The sequence below is a fragment of the Dendrobates tinctorius genome, unplaced genomic scaffold (genome assembly GCF_039654945.1).
Source record: "Dendrobates tinctorius isolate UK_male_01 unplaced genomic scaffold, ASM3965494v1 ptg000082l, whole genome shotgun sequence".
Classification (NCBI taxonomy): domain Eukaryota; kingdom Metazoa; phylum Chordata; class Amphibia; order Anura; family Dendrobatidae; genus Dendrobates; species Dendrobates tinctorius.
In genome coordinates this window covers 20,418,404-20,432,216 of record NW_027361750.1, presented here as the reverse complement: position 1 = coordinate 20,432,216, position 13,813 = coordinate 20,418,404, and the positions used below count along the sequence as shown (strand labels likewise).

At 49.9% G+C, this 13,813-nt stretch overlaps 1 protein-coding gene across 1 annotated transcript in view; it reads right to left on the bottom strand.

Moving 5' to 3' along the window:
- The window catches only part of NSMAF (neutral sphingomyelinase activation associated factor), a 135,477-nt gene extending 121,674 nt beyond the window's left edge, over positions 1 to 13,803 (bottom strand). Inside the window, exon 1 of the mRNA XM_073583956.1 lies at positions 13,639 to 13,803. Coding sequence (XP_073440057.1) covers positions 13,639 to 13,688 — 50 coding nt within the window. The 5' untranslated portion in view covers positions 13,689 to 13,803. The remainder of the gene's footprint in view (positions 1 to 13,638) is intronic.
- Positions 13,804 to 13,813: the final 10 nt, after the last annotated feature.

Below are 13,813 nucleotides of genomic sequence, written 5' to 3'. Positions count from 1 at the left end.
AGAGCGCTTCAGCACCTGCCGATGGGGAACAACGCTTACTGTAAAGCTTCTTCCCCGGCAGTCGTCCGTGTAGTACTGATGTGGTACACGGTTGCCGCACGTATGCAGCAAGTTTTACACACACGAACATCTCCGGTACAGTCTTTTATCGGAAATAAAAGGAAGTGTGAAACCGGCCTAAGGGTATGTGCACACGCTGCGGATTCACCTGCGGGTTTTTTCCCGCGGAAACGCAGGTAAAACCGCAGGTAAAGTGACCTGCGGTTTGGCCTGCGGTTTCACACCTCTACTATGTTAAAGGTGTGAAACCGCAGCAGAATCCGCAGAAACAATTGCCATGCTGCGGAAAAAAACCTGCAGCTTTTCCGCAGGTAAAAAACCGCAGCGTGAGCACTGCGGTTTTGAAAACCTGACATGCTGCGGAAAAAAACCCGCAGCCTTTCCGCAGGTAAAAAACCGCAGCGTGAGCACTGCAGTTTTGAAAACCCATAGGCTAACATGGTAAAGTACCATGTCTGCGGAACTGCTGCAGTTCTGCAGGGCCAAAACCGCAGCAGAACCGCAGCAAAACCGCAGCGTGTGCACATGGCATAACAGGCAGCTTCTTTCTGCAGTGTGAATGTGAGTTTGTACCTAGGCTGCACCAATCACTGTATGTTACATAGCAAGCAATGAAAAGTTTGTGCTGGAGGAGACTAATTTTTTTTTTATGTCCTGCATGACAAAAGAGAAACAAAGTGGACCCTGGACAGAGAACTGGGGACTTCTGATTTTGTTATTGTAAGCCTATTCTTTATTTCCCTGGGTATATTTCTGGATCAGAAGACTTGACCTTATGCATGTGTGGGGAGGAGGACCCCCATATAGTGTTTGGGCCGGAACCAAGGGGACCGCCATCAGAGTTATTGAAGGAAGCACAACAGGGGAATTACAAAGGGAGACATGCGACTGAGGTTGTCAGGGCAACAGGGGGAGGGGCTAGGGTAAAAAGGAGCAGGGGACGCGCTGAGGTGGCAGTTGGGGAAGAGAGGGAGTGAAGGCAGGACACAGGGTGACTTGCAGGGGTACCGAGAGGAGCCTGCAAGGTGAAAGCGGCCGATTTACCGACAAGAGAGACGTCAGAGACTGTGCCCAGAGACTGCTCCCCGCTCCCGTTCTGAGAGATTTATCCCCGCTAACCCCCGCCTTGGAGAGAGAAAGGAACTATACCTCCGGTTGTGGCCGTGAGTACCAGTAACTAGGCCTCAGAGACCTGGGCCCTTCCCCCCAGCCTTCCCCCATCACGCCGACCCGGCCACCATCGGCCTCAAGATACGCCACCTTGTCACAGGCGGGATTAAAGGCTCGCTACCCTGGCTTAGGAAGAGACTCTTTGGTAAAGGACGGCTACAGGCCTTTCTGGGGAACTGCGTCATCACCGCGCGCCACCTCCATCATTTCCTTCAGGGCCTGTTGCGCCCCAGCGGCCCCGTTTCCTTCAGGGCCTGTTGCGCCCCAGCGGCCCCGTTTCCTTCAGGGCCTGTTGCGCCCCAACGGTATTATTTTCTTCAGGGCCTGTTGCCCCCACCGACATCACTTTCCTCAGGACAGCCGCCTCAGCGACCTCAACGCGGCCACGCTACCGAACCCAGCAGTCCCTGGAAGGCTAAGTGAAACTATATTGGGTTAAGATTGTTGAGTCCCTGCGTGGACTGTTGGTGTTGTACTTATTCCTTGTTTTGTTCAGCCTAGCCCTTCAGCTAGGGTTATATAAAAGTAATTTCGAAAACCACCATTCGTTTAGTGTCTCGTCACTGCATCCTGCGAAGCTGTCCGACCCTACACTTGGCGTAGTCGGCAGGATGCAGTCTCCGAGCATAGACGGTGGTAACACAGGTCAGGGGAAAGCTGTAGAATCTGTAAATAATGAGGGCCCCCGTACTAGCATTTCATTGGGGGCCATGCTGAACAACCTGCCTAGATTTTCCAGCTCCAATACTATGCTGTGGAGCTGGACAGAGCGAATGCGGGGGCTCTTTCGGATGCACCCAATGACCCCTGACCTGGAAGCTGAAGTGCCACTCATGGCCCTAGACGGGGAGGTGCGGAGGTCAGTGATGTTGAAACCTCCAGGGCGCCGCAACACTTTTGAAAAGGTGTTGCAGATAGTGGAACAGACCCACGGAGAGCCCACTGATGTGGGAGAGTTAAGGACCCGTCTGTTTAGTCAGATGCAGGCAGAGGGGGAGACGATTACTCAGTATATGAATGTGCTCCAAGAATTGCATACGGCTATTGAAAGAAAAGACGGGGTAGGGGTAGGACCTGTTGACATTACCCTACGTGACCTACTGGTGACTGGACTGCGAGATCCACTGATAAAACAGGCATTACGGGAACAGATCAGAATGAGTCCCCAAATAGACTTTTCAGAAGTGGGAAGTCAGGCACGGGTTCGGGAGCAAGAGCAGGGGATGGCGGTCCCCGTGGGGAAGGTCCGAGGTGTGGAGGCCTCCTCGAACACAGTTGAGGAACCCCAGTGGGTGGAGGAGATGAAGCGAGAATTGAAAAATATTAAGAGCGAGTTGGCTGATGTAAAGAGAAGAACCGAACCAGAGACTGGACGACCCAGTGTTAATCCCGGTCCCTGGGGGTCACGTTCTCCGCGGGGTGGTCAACCTATACTGGCCCGGTGTTATGAGTGTGGAGAACCAGGCCACTTCGCCCGAGAGTGTCCGCGGCGTGGGAGATACCCACCCCGGCGGCCATTAAACTAAAGAGCTCCGGGCTGGGGGGGACGCCGCTCGGAGCCGAAAACCACAACTATGGGTGGTGGAAGTCCCGAAGATTTGATAGCAAAGTGTCCGGTAGTCTGGGCAGAAGTAGAGGGCCGGGCCGTCCGGTGTCTGGTGGACACGGGGTCACAAGTAACCACTATGCCCGCAGCGTACTTTCAACGAAACTTTCCAGAGGCAGCAAGGCCCCGGTCCCGATTGCCGGGGTAGTGTGGGTGCAGATGACGTTGTGCGGTAAACCCCTCGGCCGCAGAGGGGTGGTGCTGACTCAAGGAGAAGCTGATCAACGACACCCCGTCACCCTAGGCATGAATATTTTAAAAGTTTGGTAACCTGTTGCTTAATGATCCTACACAAAGGACACAAGCAGTGGGGTTCTCGCACAGCTCAGGGACAGGTATTCCAGCAGCTGGTGCGATGTGCATCGGGACTGCCAGGAGGGTGAGGCTCTGGGTAAGGTCATCGCGTCAGCGGCACCCCTGCTTGTGCTGCCTCCTGGACAGACAGTGGTGGCCCTGCCAATTCGGGCCCCCGATACCTTTGGAGGGCGTAGAGGTGCAGGTGGAGCCGTGTCACTCAGAGCACTTACCTCCTGGCATACTGGTGGCTCGTTCCCTCGCTACGGTGCGAAAAGGAACCGTCCTGGTCCGCTGCGTTAACATTGAAGACCGAGATACCATTCTGAAAGCACGGACTGTACTGGCCAAACTAGTAAAGCCTTTAGAAGAAGTGCTGCCCGCTCCTGCGGTTCAATTACGAGTACACCCCGAGGATCCTTGGGAGGTAACAATACGAACCCAGGCCCACGAAGTCTCGACACAAGGGCCGAAATATTTTGGAGCAGATGCGGACCGAGCTTTCTGGACTAACTGCGGCCCAACTTTCACAAGTAAAAGCATTGCTGGGACAGTACCACGAAGTATTTGCTAGCCATGAGGACGACTTTGGGTGTACCACCGCCATCACTCATGAGATCCCCACAGCAGGAGCGGCCCCTATCCGAGAACGATATCGACAGATCCCGCCACAACTCTATCAAGAGGTGAAAACTTTGCTGGCTCAGATGCTGCAAAAAAGGGGTGATACGGGAAAATCAAAGCCCTTGGGCGGCCCCCATCGTGTTGGTCCGGAAGAAAGATGGTACACTACGATTCTGTGTGGATTATCGTAAATTGAATGCTTGCACTATTAAAGACTCATACCCACTGCCCCGCATAGAAGAATCTCTGTCTGCATTGGGCAAAGCAACATATTTTTCGACCCTGGACTTGGCCAGTGGGTACTGGCAGGTGCCCATGTCAGAAGAGGACAGAGCTAAGACGGCATTCATAATGCCCATGGGACTGTTTGAGTTTAATCGTATGCCATTCGGGCTGGCCAACGCCCCCGGGACCTTTCAGCGATTGATGGAGCGATGTTTAGGAGATCTCAATTTTGAGGCCACGTTGATCTACCTGGACGACATCATTGTCTATGCCGCCTCCTTCGAGGACCACCTGAAGCGGTTGGGACAGGTACTCAGCCGGCTGCAAAAGTATGGGTTGAAGGTGAAGCCTCAGAAATGCCACCTATTTCGCTCTCAGATTGAGTATCTGGGTCATGTCGTTTCGGCAGAGGGAGGGAGGCCGTCCCGGGAGAAGGTTGCTGCTATCCAGGAATGGCCTACCCCCGAGACGGTGAAAGACGTGCAGGCTTTTCTGGGGTTAGCTGGATATTACCGTCGTTTCGTAAAGAATTTTGCATGTCGAGCTCGAGCCCTGCATGACCTGCAGAAGGGGGCTTCCGCTGGGGCCAATGGGCGAAAAATCCAGTGGCAACACCCTCAGGAAGAGGCCTTCCGAGATCTTAAGGCTGCACTCTCGGATGCCCCAGTGTTGGCTTATGCGGATTTCTCTCAGCCGTTCATCCTGCACACTGACGGGAGTCTTCACGGGCTAGGGGCTGTGTTGTCACAGGTTCAGGATGGCCGGGAGAGGGTGATCGCTTATGGAAGCCGTTCACTCCATGACTCCGAGCGTAACCCTGACAATTACAGCTCTTTTAAGCTCGAGCTCCTCGCAGTGGTGTGGGCTATGACGGAGAGATTCGCAGAGTACCTAGCGGGCTCCGAGGTGGTAGTGCGAACTGACAACAACCCACTGGCTCATTTGGAAAACGCCAAGTTGGGGGCTTTGGAGCAGCGATGGGTGGCCCGAATGGTGAAGTACAATTACAAGATTATTTACAGAAGAGGGGCCGAGAATGTTCATGCAGATGCTCTCTCCAGGATTCGACATACAACTCCCGGACAGAATCGAGATGAAGAATTAGAAGGAGAGGAAATACCGTTCGCTCTTACCGCTGCCGTGCTCACCAATGTTGATGCAAAAGTAACTTCCCCAGAGGCCCACAGGGGCATCATGGAACAATCTCGGGATAAGTGGATACAACATCAACAAGAAGATGAAGAAGTTGGACTTCTCCGGACATGGGTCGCCGCTGGTCAATTACCCACTGATACTCAACAACAAACTTTGACCCAAGACCTGTCGCTGATGCTGCGACAATGGGAGAGACTGATTATCCGAAAGGGACTACTGTACCGTAAAATCACTTCGCAAACAACCTCAACGACTGTTTGGCAGGTGGTTACACCCGGAGCTCAACTACACGAGCTGGCTCAAGAGGCTCACGAAAAAGGGGCCCACTTTGGAGTCAAAAAGACTTTGCAATGGTAACAACAGAACGTTTATCACCCACGCTTGTCGGCTGTTGTGGAAGAAGTTTGCCGTACCTGCCGCTTATGTGAATTGGCCAAACCGCCTGCTCAGGGGGCCGCAACACAGACGATTGTGACTTCAGCACCCTTTGAGCTCCTGACGGTGGATTATCTGACCATTGGTCCCGCATTCCAGGGATACGAACACTGTCTCGTCATGGTGGATCATTTCACCAAGTTCGCTGTGGTCACCCCTACTCGAGACCAGACCGCGTAGTCAGCCGCCTCCGCAATTTGCAGAAACTTTATACAAGTGTACGGCTGTCCTCAACGTATACATTCCGACCAGGGAGCATGTTTTTTGTGAAAAGTTATGGAGGAACTACATCATCTTTATGGGATTGATAAATCCCGGACCACACCATATCACCCGCAAGGGAATGGGGCTTGTGAACGATTTAATCGGACATTGATTCAAATGCTACGCACTCTGGAGAGTGACAAGAAAGCTCATTGGCCTGAATATGTTTCTGAATTAGTATGGGTTTATAATAATCAGGTACATCGAGTTACGGGCTATACTCCTTATTTCCTGCTGTTCGGACGAGAGGGTAAAGGGATCACGGAGGTAGAGTTGGACCCCGAAGAGCCTCGGCCCTGGACCGGAGTGTCATCTTGGGTCCGAAATAATCGCCACAGGCTGCAAACTCTTCACCGAATTGTACATACCAAACTTCAAGACTGGGAACACCCAGGGAAGAATACAACCTTCCCTCCCCATCTCCAAAGCGGGGACCGTGTGCTTGTACTAGATCAACGCCCCCAGAATAAACTGGAGTCACATTGGGAAGAGAGTCCTTATCGGGTACTACGCCGTATCCATCCAGAAGGACCTGTGTACGAAATACGGCCCGAGCAGGATGAAACACTGCCCACCCGCAATGTGCATCGTAATATGTTACGCCCGTGTATTTCCACCGACCCGAAGCAACTGGAACCTGTTCCGAAGACATCCGAACCGGAGTCCATATGCTGGGACTCGGAAGACGAGGATTTCCCTCCAGTTCCCAAGGGCCCTCCACCCAATAATGAGCCAGTTGACACAATTAACCCACCAGCACCATGCAGCCCACCGACGTCCACCACCCCAGAAGATTCCACCCCAGTCGAACTTAGACGCTCCGAGCGGTCAACAGCCGGCAGACCCCCTGAACGGTATGAACAAGATCAGTTCGTATGGCAACGAATATTAACACCTTTACAGGCCAATCTTAATAGACTAACTCCCTCGCCCGAGGACTGGCGAGCTTACAGGGTGGAGTAATGTGGGGAGGAGGACCCCCATATAGTGTTTGGGCCAGAACCAAGGGGACCGCCATCAGAGTTATTGAAGGAAGCACAACAGCGGAATTACAAAGGGAGACATGCGACTGAGGTTGTCAGGGCAACAGGGGGAGGGGCTAGGGTAAAAGGAGCAGGGGACGCGCTGAAGTGGCAGTTGGGGAAGAGAGGGAGTGAAGGCAGGACACAGGGTGACTTGCAGGGGTACCGAGAGGAGCCTGCGAGGAGAAAGCGGCCGATTTACCGACAAGAGAGACGTGAGAGACTGTGCCCAGAGACTGCTCCCCGCTCCCGTTCTGAGAGAATTATCCCCGCTAACCCCCGCCTTGGAGAGAGAGAGGAACTATACCTCCGGTTGTGGCCGTGAGTACCGGTAACCAGGCCTCAGAGACCTGGGCCCTTCCCCCCAGCCTTCCCCCATCACGCCGACCCGGCCACCATCGGCCTCAAGATACGCCACCTTGTCACAGGCGGGATTAAAGGCTCGCTACCCTGGCTTAGGAAGAGACTCCTTGGTAAAGGACGGCTACAGGCCTTTCTGGGGAACTGCGTCATCGTTGCGCCCCAGCGGCAGCGTTACCTTCAGGGCCTGTTGCGCCCCAGCGGCAGCGTTACCTTCAGGGCCTGTTGCGCCCCAGCGGCAGCGTTACCTTCAGGGCCTGTTGCGCCCCAGCGGCAGCGTTACCTTCAGGGCCTGTTGCGCCCCAGCGGCAGCGTTACCTTCAGGGCCTGTTGCGCCCCAGCGGCAGCGTTACCTTCAGGGCCTGTTGCGCCCCAGCGGCAGCGTTACCTTCAGGGCCTGTTGCGCCCCAGCGGCAGCGTTACCTTCAGGGCCTGTTGCGCCCCAGCGGCAGCGTTACCTTCAGGGCCTGTTGCGTCCCAACGTCCTCGTTTTCTTCAGGGCTTGTTGCGCCCCAACGGTATTGTTTTCTTCAGGGCCTGTTGCCCCCACCGACATCACTTTCCTCAGGACAGCCGCCTCAGCGACCTCAACGCGGCCACGCTACCGAACCCAGCAGTCCCTGGAAGGCTAAGTGAAACTATATTGGGTTAAGATTGTTGAGTCCCTGGGTGGACTGTTGGTGTTGTACTTATTCCTTGTTTTGTTCAGCCTAGCCCTTCGGCTAGGGTTATATAAAAGTAATTTCGAAAACCACCATTCGTTTAGTGTCTCGTCACTGCATCCTGCGAACCTGTCTGACCCTACACATGTGACATGAGAGACTGGTCTTTCTCATACAAGGTTTGCCTTTTATTCAACAATAATTGATGATCTGAGCCAGAAAAGCTGATGGGATCTAAAAGCACTGAGTTTATTAGTGGAAACAAAGATTACATCAGGAGACAGCAATTTAATGCAAGTATTTGCTCACTCTGCTCAAAGTTCATTGCCATTAGCAAATGTGCAAAGGAAGAAGCAAATGTAATATTAAATTGAATCTCTGGTGCCTCTGGCCGGATACACACTTGTGAACTGCACAGTAATGCATGGACCGGCCAGTGTGCTCTGAGTCATATTTGACAGTCTCGTAGGCACATGAGGCTGTTGGGCTCAGGTCAAGAGACCCTCAGCCAGTACATGTCTTGCAGTTTGAGTACAGACCGTGAAACACGGATGTGTGAATCTGGCGTTAAAGTAAGAGCTGTCACTTATTGTGTGAAGCCACAATGTCCCTTTTCCTGTATATGATTTACATCTGGCCACTGCTGGGGGACATAATCGCTGATCAGTGGAAGTGCCGGACCCCAAAATCAGATATTGATGGACTATTCTACGGATATGTCAGCAACATGTTAGTCCTGGACAACCCGTTTAAAGGTATTATTCATACGCTGCCTTTTAACAGCTTTTTGTTTTCACTGCATTTTTTCTGCGCCAAAAATGCTGTGTTTTTACCATATTGGCAAACTGAGTGAGATTTCAAATCGCTCACTTGTTTTTTTTCCCCTTGCATTTTTTTTTTTTTTTTTTTTAATTCTGCAGCAAGTCAATTGATTATGTAAACCATGTGTCATTTCATGTCGGGTTTTGGATTGATTTTACAGTTCTAAGCCAGCAATTGAATTAACGGCTATTCTGCTATGTAGAACTCTATGAAATATATATATTATAAAACACATTCCCCCAACAATAACTCTTATTAGCCATTTATTAATGAAAAAAAAATAAATAAATAAATTGATTTATACTCACCTGCCCGGCGATAATCCATAATGCTGATGTCCTAATACGATCCCCATCTCTGCTACATTTGGGTGCATTGATACGCGGTGACAAATGTTAGCGCTTAGCCTGGTATCCAAGACACACTGAGCTCAGCGAGAGAACAAGGCTGTATGTGACCAGCAGTAACCTTAATTACGTCACCACAGGTCATAAGCAGGCTCGTTCTCATGCTCACCATGAGCTGGTTGCCGGGCTGAGTCGTAACATTTGTCTCCACTCAGCAAAGCAATCAGATATAGCAGAGTTGGGGATTGTCGTGGGATATCAGCATGGATTATCATCGGACAGCATAAATTTGATTTTTTACATTAATAAATGGTTAATGTGGTGGACATAAGACATCAACCCGAAAACTATTACCCCACTTGGCCCCGCACCGGGAAGAGCCGGGCAAAGATCCAGATCCATCTAATGCACCTTTGGGCTGCTATTTTTAGGCTTGAGAGGGCAAATATCATCCACTGCCTATTCCCAGACTGGGAAAAAACAGCTACCAGCCAGCTGTCTGCTTTAGCTTGGCTGGATAACAAACATGGCGAGGACCCCACGCCATTTTTATTATTTAAATAATTAAGGAAAAAAACAGCGTGGGGACCCCTCTATTTTTTGATAACCAGCCAAGATAAAGCTGAGAGCTGCAGCCCACAGCTGCCAGCTTTACAACGCTGGTTATGAAAAGTATAGGAGACCACCCCATGACATTTTTTTCCCCCTTTTATTTATTAACTATATACATGCACAATAAAATACACAAGCACTGCACTAATTATCTCACTGACATTTATTACTATGGACAGGCGTCAGCAGGTGAATACTCATCAGCGACACCAGGCGCAAGCTTATGACAGTAGCAATCATCAGCCGACGCCTGCCCGGCAGTAATCTTTTCACCACCGATCACAGCTGCTGACTCATATGCTGTCAGCTGTGTGAAAGCATGGAAACCGCAGCGCTGTGACCAGCAGTAAATTGTAAGGTTACTGCCGATAAGAGTTGGAGTTTCTCGCACTGCCAAATGCGGATGTTCGGGCCCCTTATTCACTTGAATGGTGTCCGGGTACCATTCTGGTACACAATTCAAACCTTTTTTTAAAAAAAAGTTCGGCCATACCTGATGGACCAAAGGGTCAGCCCATCACTAGATAGAACTTCTCGGCAGGACTAGATCTGCACCATTTTGTTTGCATTCACTGACAGACATACCTAAACTTGGTGAGACTAAAGGTACTGTCACACTTAGCGATGCACCAGCGATCCCGACCAGCGATATGACGCGGTTAGGATCGCTGGTACATCGCTAAGTGGTCGCTAGTGAGCTGCCACACAGGCAGATCTCACCAGCGACATCGCAGGGGTCGGGGGTCGCTACTTACCTGTCAGACGAGGCGATCCTGACGTCCTCCCGCCTGCGTCCACGCGTCGCTCGTCGTCACAGCAGGAAGCTGACGACGAGAAACGGTCCAGGACGTTCTCGTGCGATCAACGATAACCAGCGGGGGAGCGGTCGGAGGTAAGTATCACACATAGCGATATCGCTATAACGTCACAAAAACCAGTGACGTTATAGCGTTATCGCTTAGTGTGTGACAGGCCCTTAAAAGAAAGTAGATTAGAAAAGTGAACTCTCATTACACAACGATTGAGCCATTTGTATAAAACTGAAAAGCCCCATCTAATAAATGTGACTCACTAAGACAATCCCTATTAATGTGCCTTATAAAATCATTTGAAAAATTTTGCATAAAGCCCCCTACAGTTTACAACAGAAACTATTGCAGTCTAATTTTTTTTTAACACCTTCCCTTTGATATAAATGTTTGGTTTTGCGCCTTACTTCTTTAAAGACTCATAACGTTGCATTTTGCCATCCACATAGCCCTAAGAGGGCAGTTTTGTTTTGCCATTTTATAATGCAGGGTGGAGGAAATGCACCATTTAAATAGTTAAATTCTGAAGACTGTCATTACAGCTCGATGTTGCCCGTGTAACACAGGGTATCAACCAGGGCCCGTGTAGGCTCAGCTCCTGAAGCTGCTCCATACACTAATGACTAGAGTATGACATACATGTGTGTCACATGTGGGGAAAGGGTTAAAGCAGTGGCCTTATAATAGACTGTACACTACACTGGGTAATGTTTTAGCAGCTTAATCTTCAGGATATAATTATACATAGTGCTCCGCCTAGGTTAATAAATAGTATTCTGCTGTCTAGTCCGACTTGCAAAACAATAACACAAAATCTGTATAGGAAGCGATAATACGTTCTATGATGACACCAAAAAAAGTATTTCCTCATTTGAGAAGTGTGTTATGTCCAGCTTACATGCTCATACAGTACATGTAATTCAGCATCATAGGTTGCTCTCCCTGTTCGATTCTATCTTGCTGGCACCTGCTTGAGAAGATTTTGACAGAGGGCAAATTGTGATTACCCGGTTGCAGCAACTCTAAAATGTCAGGGCTGATATGTCCTGGATAATCCCTACAACGTGCCCACGGACAACTGATGACCTTGCAGATGTGAATGCAAAGCTAATTGATGTGCATGGGAAGCAAAGGCTGGCCCACCAGGCCCGATCACACGGAAGGGTCAGTGTAGCACAAATTGCTGAAAAAAAAAAAAATTAAAACTGACCAAGATAGAAAGGTGTTGGGGCACACAGGGCATCATTCATTGCTGCACATGGAACTTTGTATCCACAGACTATTCTGATGTCTTATTCCAGAGAAATCCACATTTTTCTTATACGCAAGTGACCTGAAAAGATCTATAGCCAAGACACAGATTGCCAAGAGCTTAATTTAAATGAAAGAAGGGGGGTTACCAGTGTGAGACATGTAATGACAGTTTGTCTGGGGGGCAGGTCTTTCGCCCCAGACACAGACACCTCACATCCATCAGTCATGTCCTCCTTTCGAATTTGCCGCCGCCTCCTGTGTGTTCTTTTCTTTTCCTGGCGCCTGCGCTGTAATATTTTTTCTTGAGCATGCGCAGTTAGCGCTGCCTGTCCTATGACATCAGAAGAGAATGCGGGGCGGGATCTCGGGCCCGCATCCACGCAGGCGCGATAAGACATCGTGTGATGTCATAGCGCTGCCCGTCCTAACTGCGCATGCCCAAGAAAAAAAAAAGATATTACTGCGCAGGCGCCAGGAAAAAAAAAAAGAACGCAGAGGAGGCGGCGCCAAATTCGAAAGGAGGACATGACTGATGGATATGAGGCGTCCGGGGCAAAAGACCAGCCCCCCAGATAAACTTCATGTATGACGGACAAATTTTAAAAACGATTATTTCTGCGGTGGGACGCCAAATAAAAGAGCCACCTTGACAGAATGCAGCATTAGTGCTGCACAAGGTGGCTTTTTTAGTTAAAAACGCCTGGAGGGGGTGACAGGTTCCCTTTAAAGTAGTTGGAAAAATTAATAGCTGGAATGGAGGAGGTACACTGTCACCAATAGACCCATCAGTGTGATCATATGTACTTTTTGACCCAACTTTCACGGCCCTTCTGATAAACTACATTATCTGATAGTCTTGGGCCATTGAGTTGAGTTTATTTTGCAGTAAACTTTTTCAATTCAAAAAGTTTTCAGGAGGCCAAAAAAAAAAAAAAAAAAGATAAAATGCAGTAAATGGTATAAAAATAAACCAACCATTACCTACCTGACAAATCCAATCAATCCAGTTTAGTCCTGTTCTAGCTATGTGACCGCTGCAGCCAGTCACCAGCCAGTGGTTGAATAGATAAACGTGTGCACAACTACTAAGGGTGCCAGAGTAGGTTCCCACACCGTTAGCATATAACAAGAAACTCGGCACTCAACTTAAGTGATCAAACGATAATTTAATGTTGTCCACAGTCATAATAAACAAAACATTTCGGTCTTACATCAGACCTTCATCAGTTACAGATTAGCGTGCGTCTATAAGGTCAGGTGGACCAATAAATTCAGTTGAAGATCACTAGATCAAATGACTATCCGTCATAGGGAAAAGAAAGTGGAGATAGTAGAGCATGTACGCATGTAGGATCAAGTGTGCCGTGCCTCAGTGGTGTGTGCAGACACGGTGTCCACCGCTGGTCCTGTGGTCAGTCATTGGCTGTAGACAGCACATGCTGAGCCCGCTGCAGAGTGATGGAAGCACTGAAGTAGCCACAAAGCAATGGTTAGAAGATTTACCCTCTTCAGTCCACTTTCTGATTATCTGACATCATTTAGAGCCAAGTCACAGTGGCCCCTCGCTCTTGTAAAGAGGGGTCTTTATATGGGGTAAATAACCAGACGTCCTGTGTGCGATTGGTCTCTACACTGGTTTCCCATCACTCAGAATGGCCCAAAATGGAAACCCCACTGGTCTTACTGGGAAACAGTACAAGTGCACCCAATGGGATGACGCCCACTAATAACCACTACACCTCATAAGAGTCAGTGAAGTCATGACAAAAAAAATTAACTTATAAAACACATATATACACAGACATACACATTCCATAATTTCTATAGGTGTCTGTGTAGAGTATAGCGCAGCACATGCGCACAATGCCTCCTTTGTACCAGCAGCCTCAGGACTGCACCAACGTGACAGTGTCTCACCTCTCTTTAGAGGAATGCTGCAGGGAGTCCGCTCTCCTCCAGGAAGCCATGGACTAGCTCTCCGTCCGTCCGCCCGGCAGGCAGAGCTGGGCTACAGTCACCACACAGCGACCACGTCCGACGCCGGGAGGTGCCGGACACTCAGCAGTCGCCGCAGCTACGGATTTGACTTGCT